At 36.7% G+C, this 15,261-nt stretch overlaps 1 protein-coding gene across 6 annotated transcripts in view; it reads right to left on the reverse strand.

Annotated features, from left to right (window-relative positions):
- LOC106929164 (partitioning defective 3 homolog) overlaps positions 1 to 8,250 on the reverse strand; it is a 254,421-nt gene extending 246,171 nt beyond the window's left edge. For 2 of the 6 annotated variants that reach the window (XM_088014938.1, XM_088014939.1), the window contains exon 1: positions 7,641 to 8,249. In XM_088014938.1, the coding sequence (XP_087871064.1) occupies positions 7,641 to 7,760 (120 nt within the window). In that variant the 5' untranslated portion in view covers positions 7,761 to 8,249. Of the gene's footprint in view, positions 1 to 7,640 lie in introns of all 6 variants that reach the window. The other 4 variants (XM_088014940.1, XM_088014937.1, XM_088014942.1 and 1 more) reach the window with 3 other exon arrangements.
- Between the last annotated feature and the right edge of the window lie 7,011 nt (positions 8,251 to 15,261).

A 15,261-nucleotide genomic window follows, 5' to 3' on the forward strand; every position in this document is an offset into this window, starting at 1 on the left:
CTCATGCCCGAGGAAAAAGCTGCAGGCTGTAATCGTCCGTCCTGTTGTTCAGAGGGTTTTATGTAATATCTGTCATCTTCTTCAACTGCCAACCCAGTTTTTTTTTTTTTTAAAGAAATATGACTTATCTATTTTTTTACAGTGTGAGTTCAGGAGCAGAGCCTCAGATGGTCACATCCTGCACCAGCTTCTTTTTGGGTAAATTTTTCCACTGTGGTTTGGTCAAGGTCAAAGTCAGCGGCCCGCGAATCATCAGCGAAGCTTTTAATCCTGCGCTGTGCTCGTTTTTAGAAGCAGAACCCCCTGGCTGGTACAGCCTGGTGACACGAGGATCAAACAGGTGAACTGTGAAGTTACCAAGGCTTTTCAGGTTGACTGGCCCCCCAGCACATCCTCTTCTGGTGCAACCAGGCCTTAAAAGCTCATCTGTGTCCAAGTTCAGAAAACCAAGAAAGAGAAGGAAACGGATCCAAACCGGACCAATCATGCCTTGGCTGTTTTCACATAAACGTGGGGAACTGGACGGCTTGATGGTCCCAAGTGAGAATCAGGAAATAAACACGTTTGGTGTGAAATATGAAATATCTGCTGCTTATTGCTCTGTTTCAGAGATAGAAGGAAAACAAGTGAAATTCACTGGAAGTCCACACAGCATGACTCCATTTGCACCAATCATGCCTTGTTAGCAAAACGTATAGCAGGGGTTGGGTATGGACCGGTATGAGAGTCCAACACCATGAGTAAAAATACAAGTTTCACAATACTGACGCAAAGATGTGTCAGTATTAAACTGACAAAGATTATACTGACGAAATGTAAGGCTTTTTAATAGGACTGGGATTTAAGACCTTTATATCCACAGAAATAAAAATAGACAATATTAAATTCTCCTGGGAAGGTAAAATTTAAGACCTGTAATTATCACCACCTTCCTAGAATAGTGCGCCAAGTCATCTTTTACCATAAGTGACCATTTCCTTTTTTTTTTTTTTGCAAAAATACCTTTTAGAAAAAAATGACTAAGGCCATTGTTTTAGCAACGTGACGATATTAAAGGAGAACTTAATCAAATGAATTTAAGACATTTTAAGGCCTTAATTTTAGATAAATGAATGTGGCTTTTCAACATTTATTCGCAAATGTTCGTGCAAAATATCGCAAATCTGTTGTCATTCCAATCCATTCATCTGCCACATATCCGGTTTAACTGCCTGAAATGAAATGACTCGGTTCTGAGCTCCAATTCAAAGAACGACGTGAGGACATAATGAAAGGAAAAAGGAAGGATGCAAGAAAGGAAATAGAAAAACAATAAAACGCAGATGGAATAAGGAAAGAAGGAGGGACACGATGTACACAATGTAAAATAGAATAATCTGGAAATAAAAATGTTCATCCATTCTGATTTCCAGATATTTCCAGTCTGTGTAGAAACATCTTAGACAGATTTTGTTAATGAGAAAATGTCAAAAAGGGGCAATTTCTGGCTGCAGAGGTTGCTAGTCCATGACCAAGGCGTTGGAGGAACTTTAATTTACATTATGGGTGTCAAAAATGTGGCTCAGGGGCCATTTGTGGCCCTTGAAATCATTTTATTTAGTCACTGACCACAAGAATGGTAAAGATTTGGCCAACAAGATAGAAATTGTCCGTTTTTCTTATGAAAATGCAACAGTCTGGAGAAATTTTTATGTCTTGGATCTTCAATGTTATTAATGTTCATTAAAGAAAAGCCAGTAGTTTGAATTTTCCAGTTTTGGTGCCCAGGGCAAAAGGTTTGGACACTTCTGACACGCATCAATGGAGTCACACAGAAACTCCGGTAGACAATGAATGTTGCTGTTGAGACGCTGAAGCAAGCTGTGCACAAGCAGACACATTATTATGCTGAGTGCATGTGCTGCTTCACGCATGCATTAACGTTCAGAGCCGGATCCACAAGCTGGAGCCTCTTCCTTTGAAGATGTGGCAAACATGTGTATCTGTTGGCGATGAATGGCATCCATCAGACACACTGAGCAGCGGTTAGCATCTCCAGAGCCCGTCTGCCATCAAAGCCAATGAAGCATTAATTAAAAACAGTCATTTCTACAATGAATTGAGTCATATCTTAAACACTGCAGAGAAATAGCATCAGAACACAATTAAAAACAGACTCATAGGTTTGACTTCATCTGCAGCAAAGCATGTTTCCTCTGAAAGAGGGAGGGGCTCCTCCAAAGGAAACGGCGTGAAACTGAAAGCTGGTGAGAAAAACTCAATTCAGACACCTGGAATCCCGAAGGAGGCTTCTGAGTTTTAGGCAAAAAGCTAAATATCGAGCGCATCACATGAGAATTAGACGCACAAAGTCATTTGTCTTCCATTGAAAGGAATCATTTTAATTGTTATGCAAAAAAAACTAAAAGCTTTCGGTAACACTTTATTTGAAGGGGTTGAATAAGACTGACATGACACTGTCATAAACATGACATAACACCTGTCATAAACATGACATAACACCTGTCATAAACATGTCATAACACCCGTCATAAACATGAATAACCCTTCATGAATATTTATGACTGTTGTCATAAAGCGTCATTCGGTAAATTATGACACTTTTAATACAAAGTTGACATTATTCAAAATGTCTTTGTTATGACAACTTGACATTAACCAAGAAATCATTACTGTTTAAACTTTACCTTTAATAACATAAAGTTACCTAATTTTTAAAGTGCAATCAGTAATACTTTTATAACAAATTTATATCAGTAATGATTTCTTGGTTAACGTCAAGTTGTCATAACAAAGACATTTTGAATAATGTCAACTTTGTGTTAAAAGTGTCATAATTTACCGAATGACGCTTTATGACAGTCATAAATATTCATGAAGGCTTATTCATGTTTATGACAGGTGTTATGTCATGTTTATGACAGGTGTTATGTCATGTTTATGACAGGTGTTATGTCATGTTTATGACAGGTGTTATGTCATGTTTATGACAGGTGTTATGTCATGTTTATGACAGGTGTTATGTCATGTTTATGACAGGTGTTATGTCATGTTTATGACAGGTGTTATGTCATGTTTATGACAGGTGTTATGTCAGTCTTATTCACCCCCCTTCAAATAAAGTGTTACCAAGCTTTCTAAGAAAAAGTGCACTGACTGCTTCCATCAGGGTACGTCCATTTTCCATGTCATGTTTCTAGAGTTTTCAGTCCTTCTCTGCTCATCTTAAAAGGACTAACATCCACTATTAATTTATGGCAGAAATTTTCTGTGTATTCGGGCTTCAAATATGGATTCTGCGAAACAGGCGTCTCCATAGACGTGTGTGTGAGATTTAAACACACACACTAAACACTGTTCTTCGTATATAAACAAATGTGCTCACATCAGTCTCACTACACGCAGTGAGGTTTTTGTTTGACGTGTCCTTTGGTTCAATATTCTCTGAAAAGATAGCCTTTGTAAATCAAGCCTATAAATTCAGGTACATATGAACCCGCTCTGCAAGATCTCCTTCCAAGTCGGCCATATTGAATGAAAGGAGGAGCGAAGGATCCGCACAGAGTTCATTTTGTCAACTATAAACCTAGCTTAACCTGTCTTTGCCATCACTGTTACTGGTATATAGAAAACTATTTAAAATAAATAAATAATTTAAAATAAATAAATAAACAATGATCAGCCTGGTAGGGAGGCAATTACAGCCTGGCAGCCCACCAAGCTCATAACAAACTGAGGGAAACCCTGGAAACCGAAAAGGCCTGGGAAGACATGTTTTCCCATACCGTATCTTCTTTTTCCTTGCATATCCAAGCTTATTATGTCTTTTTTAGGTAACTGCATGGAACGCAGATCCTTAAATCCAGTTGTTTGTGGTGCAACCATAGCACCACAAACAAAAATACTGCTCTTAAAAAAAAATTCCCATTTGAAATTGGCTTCTTCAGGAAGCCACTTACTTAAAGAGTGATTTATATCACTGAATTTCACACAGCAATTACTTTTAAATTATATTTTTTTAATTTAAAGATGCATTTTTGATGCTTGTGGAACAAACAGTGGAGAAATTAGTAAATACTATAAATAATAAATGTAGTAAGACAATAATCAATCAAAATTCTTATAAGTCTTTACACTACATGATAACATGATAAATAACCAAGCCAGTCATTGCTACACCCACAAGCTTGTTCTGCATCACTATTAACGTCACATAGCCAAACACCCCAAACCAACGCCTTCATCCCTTCCACACACACACAAACAAGTTGGAAATAAATACTGGGAATTAATATTGGTCCAGTTGTACTTGTCGGACCAATACCAATGTGGTGCTTCCCACCCCATCGCCTTTGAACCGTGATCTAAACAATCATCATCTCCATTTCCCTGCTTCTGAAGTCTCCCCAGAAGAAGACTCCATTTATTTATTTAGTTTTTTGGTTTCCTGCAGAAAGCATTCCTCTCTAATGATAGGGGAAGTTACAAGGGGGGTCCATGCAAACACTGTGGCAGGAGAAAACACCCAACCTAAATCTGGTCCTCCTATTAAGACAGAGGGTGGGGAAACGGAGCCGAGATCTTCGACACCACATCTGTGACCACCAGACTTCCTGAGACGCGCTCAGGGTTGGTTAGATTAAACAGTCTGGGAGGAACTGGAGCAGTAAACATGGCTATAAGGAGTTCAAATGACAAGGGTGTTGTGTTTTGAAGTAGTGTGTTTTGTTGTGAAGTGTCTACTAACAGTTACACTTATTTCATGCTTTTAATTTGACCAAACGTCTTGGATGCCTCGCTGTCAAACATCAGCATCCAACAGAAGCAGCAGCAGCAGCAGCAGCAGCATAACTCTCCTGCTCTGAAACCACAGACCGTTCACAGCACACTGAGAAAGATGCAACATGTTTTTGCTGGAAATAGTTTGGCTGTACTTGTTTATGGCTCTTGTTGTGGTTTATGTTGTCCTTTCGCCCTGCAATAAGTCCAAACTACTGATGCAGATACTGCTCTTTATTTTAACTCTAACTAAACCTCCAAGGCTTTTTTACCTGGTCAGCCTGCAGACCAGAGCTCTTTGGGTTTCAGGAGCCAAAAAACTAAAAGAGAGACTGGTCGGTAACCGGTTTGGCTGATTAATGAGAAAATTTTCAATGCAAGCTTGTAAAAAAAAAAAAAATCAAATTATGTTCCTCAACTGGAAAGTTAGTTTCTTTTCAATAAAAGGTTCAGTTTTCGCAGATTGTTTTGTGGAACGCGACTCCTAATTGTGGATGTAAATCCTAATGGTTGATATTTTTTTTATGCAGTATATCTGACATATTCCACAGAAAATGCAGCTTGGGACACTGCAATACTTAAGCGCAATCCTACTTGACCCACTATTGGCTCACGTTTGGAAAACAGCAGACCCATGCGCAGCATTCAGCTTCCTTGGCGCTAAACAAGCTGATAAAGAAAACTGGTTCTGTTGTGGGATTATTCTAGAACCTCTGCAGATGATGGTGAAAAGAAATGAAGAAAAAAAATCAAACTGTGAGCATCTTTTTAATGAAGAACCTTGAATGATATGAGTTACAACAACATTTAATTTCCCTTTTGGATTAATAAAGTAATTTTGAACTGAATTGGGTCAACATGCTCAAACTGAAACCAGAGTGTCAAACAAAGTCTCTAGAAAATAATTTACAAATAAACTCAAACAATCCCTGCGATACGAGCATTTCTAATCGGTTGATCTCTAGAAATCAGGAACATAATGACGTCTCGTGGTTTTACAACAGAAGTACAAACAGATTTAGGAACAGCAAAGTGTGACTCCAAGAGTCAGTTTTGTGCATTTGACTCAGATTTTCCATAAGCATCAACTTCCAGTCCTCAAGAACTGCTGTTCTGAAACACACCTAAATCAAGAGTCAATTCCCTAAATCACAAACTGAAAAGGATTTTATCCAAAGTTGATTTCAGCTTTTATTCAGATGCAGAACCTCAGACCACCCCGTTGCTCATTTCTCCACTTACTCTAATATCAGCTAATACACTGAAAATATTCCATCAGTGTATCGTACTTGCAAACAAAAAGCTTTAGTTTGTCATATTGCATGACTTAAAGAACAGAAGCTAAAGCATTGTACTCAGAGAGCAGCTCAGCAGAGACGTCCTCATACCTGCGTCTGTCTGCTGCCGGTGAATTATTCAGAGGAGAGGAAGGAACAGGAAAGTTTCTGGGTCACCATTATTACAGCAAAACAGGCAGGAAGTTAGCAAAGAGAGCAGCAAGGCATCAATGAGTGACATCATTTCAGAGCGAGTTGTGCAATTAGAGATGCACCAATCAGACGTTAACCTCAATTTTCTGATGCCAACAAAAAAATAAAAAATAAAGGAATTACAAAATTATCCACATTTATGATTTAATGCACTAGCCCCTAAGCTGAATCTAGTTATCACTCAAAAATGTTGAAAACAGGGAGAAGTTTTTCTATTTTGATGCATTTAATGAATAGGAAAAAATTATTTTCTCTCCAATTTGACCACCTGAGTATCAGATGGAAAAATCAACTTTTTTTTACGTCTGGACAGTTAAATTATGCATCTCCTAAAACTTAAATCAATCCATTTGATCAACTAGACAACACCTGAACTGAATCATAAGTATGTTCTTAATTTTGAGTGATCAGTCAGTCGATACTTTGATGCAAAACTGACCGGAAAACATGGCAACTCTAGGCAGAAAGACTTGGTGCAACAAAACGGTGCTACCAACTGTTAAACCGTGCAAAATTTAAAGTCACAAATATGATGGATGTCAAATAGCCTTGCAATTTTCTCTCCCATCTTATCTGATCCAGGTGGGGGAAAAATCCCTGCAGGCTTCTGCACCAAGTTAGTTGAGAGGTTATCTGCAGCTGCCTCATAACCTCTGCAGGTCTTTTATCTCCAGGATTTATGCCTCTGGTCCGTGCCTGCACTGGGAGCTTTCCATCAGCATCCTGCAGGATCTGGAACGAGCTAAGGACTCAGAAGTCTCATATAAACTTATTTAAATGTCTCTTTTGTGCATTTATGTCAACAAACGTCTCTGGTTAGCAGCTCTAACTCACATAAAGTTAATCACACTGTCTGGCTGGATTGCTTTTATTAGGAATCCTGCAGAGGAAAATGATGCAGTTCTCCTCAGCTGGCCCCTAAACGCCTCACAGCAGACCTACTTTTACCAACTTGCTACCTTCCTGATGAAAAAATAAATAAAAACTCACTCCCAGTCGAGCTGGAAACTCTAGAAAAGTTCGCAAATTTGTGAAAACCTCCGCTCTGATCCTGGAAAATGCAGTGTGCCTTGCAGCGAGGCGCAGGGAGAATCCCTAAGGAAGTTTTTCTGTTGGTTTACAAACACTGGAACCACAATGGCGGTGCGCCTTTTCTTTGAAAGCAGCAACGTACACGGCGCAGTTTGTGCGCCTTCTTATCTCCGCAACCTGTGCACCAAAACAAGCAAGACAGAGGGGGAAACTAAGCGCCGAACCTCCTTCCTTCCCCCCCTGCAACTGCTTTGCGTCTGCGAAAAGTTTGCGCCATTTTTGAGCGAGCTTGCGGCGCTTCCAGGACAACATGAGCGGGGAAAAGTAGCCTCCACTCACCTTGGCGATGGCTTTCTTGTACCGCATGACAGCCTGCTGGATAAGTGCGTGGACTTTAATGTTCCCGTCCCCGCACGGAACCACCACCCGGGTCCTGCCGAAGCACACCGTCACTTTCATGGCTCAGGCTCCGAGGACTTCCCCAGGTTCGGAGCAAAGCCGAGACGAGGAGGACAAATCCGAGTGGGAAGCACACGGGAGCATGGAGGGGGTTTTGTTGTTGTTGCCCGAGGTTATCCCGGTATTCCTGCCTGGAAAAAGGAGGACTAAATGCCGTCCCGCTTCTCCCCGCCGGACGACATTGTTGTCTGTGTTTTCAGACCACCTGTTTAGCTCCTCTCTCTCTCTTTCTCTCTCTTCTTCCTTCCTTCCCTCTCTGGATCCCAATCCTTCTCTCCGGGCTGAGCTAATGCTCGCTGCTGCGTTCAATGGCCAACAGGAGTATCGGAGTCAAGACGAGCAAACTTTTGTTTAAAAAACGCCATTTAATATTCAGGAAATAATGCTTTAATCTTAAGATTTAAAGTTTTAAAAAAGCATTCCTCCTGATATTTTACAATTATTTATCGCCCTGTGATGGAACAAGAAACTAAGAATAAAACAAGTCTTAAATCCCTGTATTTTGTCAGAGTTGCTAAATTATGTGATTGGATTCAGTGTCTCTAAGATTTTTTTAACTATTCAACGTTCAATTTGTAAATCAAACTGTTTTCACATCACCTTTCATGAAAATACTTTTCAGAATAAGAAAAACAATTAAAAAAATAAACTGTGGGTGGAAAAACTAACCCTTTAGAAGTGACAATGAAAAAAGGAAACTCATAATATATAAAAAATGAAACACCATATTTGTGAATAAATCAGCTTACTAATTTGTAAAGATTTATTTAACTAATACAAATGTAAGATGTATACAAATGACTATTAATGAAAACAATTACACACACGGGCAAAAAAGATAAAAAGCAAGACATTTGGTTTTACTAAAAAGCAGTAACAAAATATTCCATTTATTAATCATTCAGATAAAACCCCAATTTCCAGGTAAAGTTGGATATTTGATATGTTTGATATTTAAGTAAGATTCAAATATCTGTTACAAAAGAGGAAGGTATCAATCTGTGAGCTCTGACTGTGTTTTTCAGAGAGACAGCCTAGATCAGTGTTTCTCAACCCTGATCCTCACCACCCCCCTGCTCTACATGTTTTAGATGAGCCTCTCTTCCAGAACAGCTGATTCAAATGATTGCATCAAATACTGCAGAAGCCTGTTAATCACCCCGAGATACAATTCAGGTGTGTGGCAGAAGGGAAACACCTAAAACATGCAGGAGAGGGGGTCGGTGAGGACCAGGGTTGAGAAACACTGACCTAGAGGAAGAAACAGTTTCTGTAGTTCTTGTGTCATTGTTGGTACAACTTTTATTTTAACCAAAACAAATGCATGATGTTTATAGTGATTTGTAAAAGTACTTTTATTAAAAATAAAAACTAGAAAAGCCCCCAAAAAATAATCAATAGAAATGTTGTCTAAACTTTCCCCCTAAAGTTCTAAAACCTGCTGATAATCAAATTATAAGATTAACTAAACCTAAAACTTCTGAATCCCACAAAATTGCAGTTTTTCTCTCAAGAAGCTGAATAGACACTGTAAATCAATTTCAAAACATTTGGCGATTGTGAAGCTGTAAATTACGAGCTGCTCCTGAACGCCTCAGACAAGCGAGCTCTGGCCCCGCTGTGTGGTCAGGACGGGTAATGTTTGAAGAGCCAGACTCAGCAGTGTGTGGGAGTGGGTAGATCCACTGTAACTCTGTAAGTTACAGCGGTGATTTAGGAAGTCAGTGAAGAGTTTTTGATATAGAATATGATATTTTTTTATTTTGAGTTTAGGATGACTAATAGGAAATAACTGAAGGCTTTAAACAAAGACAATCTAGACTAAAAACCAAACACTTGTTATAAAAAAATATGCTATGCAAAAGTTTTAAAGTGCTACATATTTAATTAATAATTGTTTGCCAAACAATTCTGCTCTTTTTAATGTATTTTTACTGTTTTTTAAGATGAGCAGCAATCCTGTAGTCCTGACAAGGACTGAGGGTATCAGGGATAAGGTCATTTGTGTCATAGTTTTCCTACATGTAACCAAAGAACTTTGGGGAAATCTGCTAAAAGTTTCCATTTTAAATAAGCTCTTTGTTAAAGTCTAACTTGTGGTTATGTTGATGCCATTTTGGTTAATCTCCTGAGTTAAAGACTCTTTTTTATGTCTGAATCTCAGCTCAATTTATTGGCTTAATAAAAAAGTTAATTCAAGAGGGTGTGGAGGGGAAAAAACAGACAAAATCCAAACAGAAACTCCAAAAGAACTCCTTTATTTACTCAGACAGAGACCACAAGGAAATCTGGCAAGTTAGAAGTCAATACAAGGATTAGGATCATAAATGACCCTAATGACCCCATTCTTTGGGTTTCAAAAGCCTTTGGTCCTCAGAAAAGTTTCAGTTTTATTCAGTGAGGAATATAAAAAAAGAAAAGAGTCTCCAGGTTCTGGATTCATGGAAACTGTGTGTGTTTTGTGGCTTAAAATGGGCAGAGTTAAAACAGAAGCTCTCCATCATGTGATGCCAGCACAGCTGGGAGGTTATTTGAACTCCCAACGCAGCTGGACTCCAGCCTCAGCCTCAGCAGCTGTCACAAACCATGTAAATAGCTTCACATGTGGAGAATATGACCAAGTGTTTATGGGGATATTTATGAAAATGTGCAACCAAACCATATGGAGCAAAAATAAAACATAAACATTAGACTAATGCTTGGTGATTGTTTATCTCTTCTGTGCAAAACCACAAACTAAAGATAAAACAGTGGAAAAAATGATTAAACTCAAAGTAGCTTTGAAAAAAGGAAAAAATTTAGCATCTTGTTGTCATTTGTATCCATTTATGGCTTTTTGGTGAGTGTTTACTGAGGAGGAAGTAGATAAATTAAACCCTAAATAAATTAAATAAAAAACAGCAGCAGTGCTACCTTAAATCTGCTTCATCATAAGGAAAACTAGAGCTTACCTGCAGTAAATCATGTTTTCCATAAGAATCCATATGAGTCTCTACAATTTCTTTCATTCAGGCCTCAAAATGATAAAAATATATCAAATTTATTTATTAGTCTGTTTTAAATAGTCATTTATTGTTTCCATGTTTTTTGTGTGATGCTGGAAACTAATCTAATTATAGTATTTTTTTTAAAATGTCAATAAAATAATACTATAAAATAATGTGGAATTAATATTAATATAAACAATTTAAGTAAATGTAGTGAAATCAGGTTTAAAATAAAAATAATTAATAAGCTTAAATGTTTTTAGCACTTTTCATAATTACTTAAAAAATACTATTTTATTTTTCCATTACTTATACAGGTTAAATCTCTCTGAGAAAATATGTCATCGTGTTTAAGGTTTCCACGATTAGTTTGAACACGTTGGCCTAAATGTGTTGTAACTGAAAAAATGCTATTTGTGACACGTCAAAACTCAATTATTTAAAAAAAAATTATTTTGTTACATTTTTCACCCATGGAGGTCGCCATTTTTTCACCTGCGCAATGCATGCTGGGTTGATGACATGATATGTCCATTCTGTACTGGAACACACACAGGAAGGCTAACATTACCCGAGTTGTTTATTGCGCTTGAGTGTAAATTTAGACAATGCCACATTTTGCCGCTGTTGGCTGTAATTTAAAAAATTAAATAGTGAGGTGAGTCTGGATCATTTCCCACATGAAAAAAAAGAAGAAGAGCGCAGTGGGAAAGAGTGGAACACAACTTCTGAAGGTTCCATGGTTGTGTTCTCAACATTTCTCTCCAGAAGACTTTGAGTTATTTGTAAGAGCAAAACTGATAAAGCCTCTAACAGGTGGTTGTTACCGTCACAAGCTAAATCCAAATGCAGTGCCACGCCAGTGTTTTGACAGTCTGTGCTACCTTGCCACATTTTTTGACCACAGACAGCTATTCACATTGCTACATTTACCCAGAGTGCATTGCAGCATAAATTATACGGCAATGTCCATGTGACAATAAAAAGCCTACAATATTATTACTGTATTGTTTATATTTGATATTTTTCAACTAAAGTCTATTGCTACAACTTTAAAGAAATACCTGTTTCAACACCAAGTTTTTAAAAACTATATTAATAACACTAATATTAAAATTAAAATAAGCAATTGTAAATAGTAATATTTTCCAAAATAACAATTAAAAATACATTGACCAATAAAATAATCAAAGTGTGAAAAGCGAAATTATTTTATAAAAATTAAATAAAGAGAAGTATTAAGAGCAGCTTTTTCAAGACTGCAATAAAATAAAATGCAAAAATAAAATTATGTTTGAATATATACACGTTTATAATTGGATTGAAACAAAAGTACAAAAAAATTTCTTATATCTTTAAAAAATATTCTAAACATGAAATAAAGATCAATAATAGCACCATTAAATTTTAAGATAAATTCATTAAATGGGCTGCGATGGACTGGTGACCAGTCCAGGGTGACACCGCTTCTCGCCCGTTGACAGGTGGAGAGAGAGACCAGCACCGCTCCCGACCCCAACGGGATAATGATGTAAGATACAGATGTAAGAAAATGCATGGATGAATTACATGGGCACTATAATAATATTTTAAAACTAAGACAAAAAAAACAAACAAGTTAGTTGAAATGATATTGACATTTATGTTTATAGTATTTTTTAATGATCAAAAAATAAAATAAAGTTATTATAAAGTAAAATAAGCTGCGTAAATTCAAAATGCATTACATTTTCCAAAACGAGTCAGACCTGACGTTCACTGTTAACTGAGAACTGTTTCCGGATTAGTGGTGACATCTAGTGGTAGACTGCATGAAGTTAATATTTCCTCTGCAAGTCATTTATAAAAACAAGCTGTTGATTAATCACTGCACAAAATCTATTTCAGTAAACAGTAAGTTAGTAATGAATTAAAATATAAAAAAAAACAACATATAGAAAATGTTACATGAAAGAATAATGGATCAGGAAAAATGAGCAAAAGCTGATGATCTCGTCCCCATTTAAAGTCTATACATAGAAATGGTTTTAAACAAATGTCATTGGGTTGGTAGCTGTTATTTAAAGCTGTGATCTGGTTGTCATTTATGCCATTTTTCATACATTTTTTGTCTTAAAATTCATGCAAGAATAAATCTACAGATATCATCACAATTGCTATTAAAATTTGAAAAAAGTAATTAAATAAAAAATATGAATAAAAAAAGAAATTTAAGCATTTTAATGTATATGATCTTCTGTAACTTTTTATTGAGATGGCTTCCTGTTTCCTTGTGGTAGAAAATCTACATTAGTAAAACAGTATTCAAAATGGAGAAAACTAGAAAACATTCCATTTAAGCAAAGCACATGTGTGTTGATCTTCATAAGTCAGGAAATGATTACAAGAGAAATCCACTGACTTAAACTTGCCTATTATCTATAACTGAATCTGAAAAAAATAACTTCATTTCTTGCAGTGAAAAGTACTTCAGTAATCAGTTTAATCATAAATTTTGAAAACACACTTACATAATTTTGCTTTTCATAAAGTATTCTTACTAAAACTCAGCATGAAGCTGAATTTTTGCAAACAAAGATTGGTTAGGATGGAGGGCACTCAAAGCATCTCAGCTCTAATCTCTGTTCTAAAATCACTGTTTTAAAATGCAGCAATCAAATTCTAGCATTATCTCCTTTTAAACATTAAATATATTTATATTAATTTATGTGCTACAATTATAAGAAGCTACTAAGAACATAAATAAAGACATCCTCAAGTTTGATTTAACTGAAATATTTGTGAAGTTTCTTAGGTTATGATAGGCAGGAAAAGGGCACAGCAGACGCCTGAACGCATCTTTGATGGTATTAACAGCATGAAATTGTGTTCTAGTCCCAGGCTAATTTTGTGTTAAAGAGAGTCGGTGTGACTCCCTGCTGTCGGCCCTTTGAGCCACCCGAGGGTTCCCCTTCTGCTGCCGGTCCCCGGCCATCTGGACCTCCGTCGGCCATGATGAGGGACAGCAGCAGGGTAAGATGATACAGACCTGAGAAAATAAAATACAACAGCTCTAACTACTTACATATGTTAGTATGTAAAACTTAGAAACAACCAAAATGAAAACATGCTGTATTTTCCATTGTAAGAGACTTTTTCTTACCTGCAAGTCATAAATTTTGCCTCATACCAGAGAGATGGTGGAAACACTTTCTTTTGATCATTTTTTCCTCTATTTATTTTTATCACACTGCTGAGTATTAGCAGAAGATTTGCCCTGTTGGATGGCGCTCTTTGATAACAGCGGGGGCAGTGTTTGAACAGCACGGTCTCCTGTGGCATGCACAGGGGACAGATGGTGACTCTGGGGTCAGTTAGAGTCAGATCTAAATAAAGATTTTTTACCAAGAACACAGAAGATTACAGTACTTTTAAATTACAATGGGAACACAGACGTCATGACATCTAAAGACTGGGATCAACTTAATTACTAACATTACTGATAAGCACTATACTTCATAAACAAAAGCATTTTTCCCTTGTGTTATGCTAGTTATGACTTCTGAATTTTAAGATATAGTTTTATCAAAGAAAACTAATTTTCAAAAATTAAAATGCTTATCTACTGAGAATTTACACATACAATATCTTCAATACATTTTAAAAAATAGATTGTATTAATTTATTCATAGGTTACTTTTTAAAAATTTGAACTATTTTATCATATCGAATTATTTATTAACTGAAAATTGACGCATGTTTGATAAAAGAAGAAGATATTTGAACGTTTTGGTTTGTGCACGATTTCGTGTTGATGTAATACTATCTATTAGACATTAGGGGGCGACATTACTCTGCTCTGATAACAAAACATCCACAAAACCAGACAATATAAATATAATATCTTATTTAGTAAAACATATATTCACCAAAACTGTTTTGTTTTGAACATTACTCTGCTCTGACAACAAAACATCCAAAAAACCAGACCATATAAATTTAGTATCTTATTTAGTAAAACATATTTTCACCAAAACTGTTTTTTGTCTTTCAGGTTCACGTCTTGATATACCTGTCAATACTGTTAAAGTAGGCTCAAAGTAAAGATAAAGTTTCAGTCATTAATATGATAAAATCCTTCAGTTTACAAAGTCAACAAAACAAACCAGAGCCAAAGTTAGTAAAGCGAATTAAAGTACAACGAATTATCTTTAATCTCTACATGTGCCCGCTACTCTATGTAAATAATGCGGTTCGGTCGTAAAAAGACGGGTTACACGGAGAAAAACAGCAAAGTTCAACATCTTATAGAATTAACTTATTCTGGTACATTATGTGGAAAATCGTGGCTACAAATGTCCTCTTTCCCCCCTTTGGCTAGCTAAAAGTCTACAAAAGACGATTTGTGCCAACGGTTGTTTTGTTTGTACCCTTCGGGCTAACTAGAAGAAAAGTAACGAAGTGATTCCTCTTGCGTTCCCTAGACGATCTTCGAAGTTAAACTGACACGTCGAGCGACATTTTCGGCACAGCGT

This window comes from Poecilia mexicana, unplaced genomic scaffold (genome assembly GCF_051168715.1).
Source record: "Poecilia mexicana isolate PSO_F unplaced genomic scaffold, ASM5116871v1 scaffold_17, whole genome shotgun sequence".
Classification (NCBI taxonomy): domain Eukaryota; kingdom Metazoa; phylum Chordata; class Actinopteri; order Cyprinodontiformes; family Poeciliidae; genus Poecilia; species Poecilia mexicana.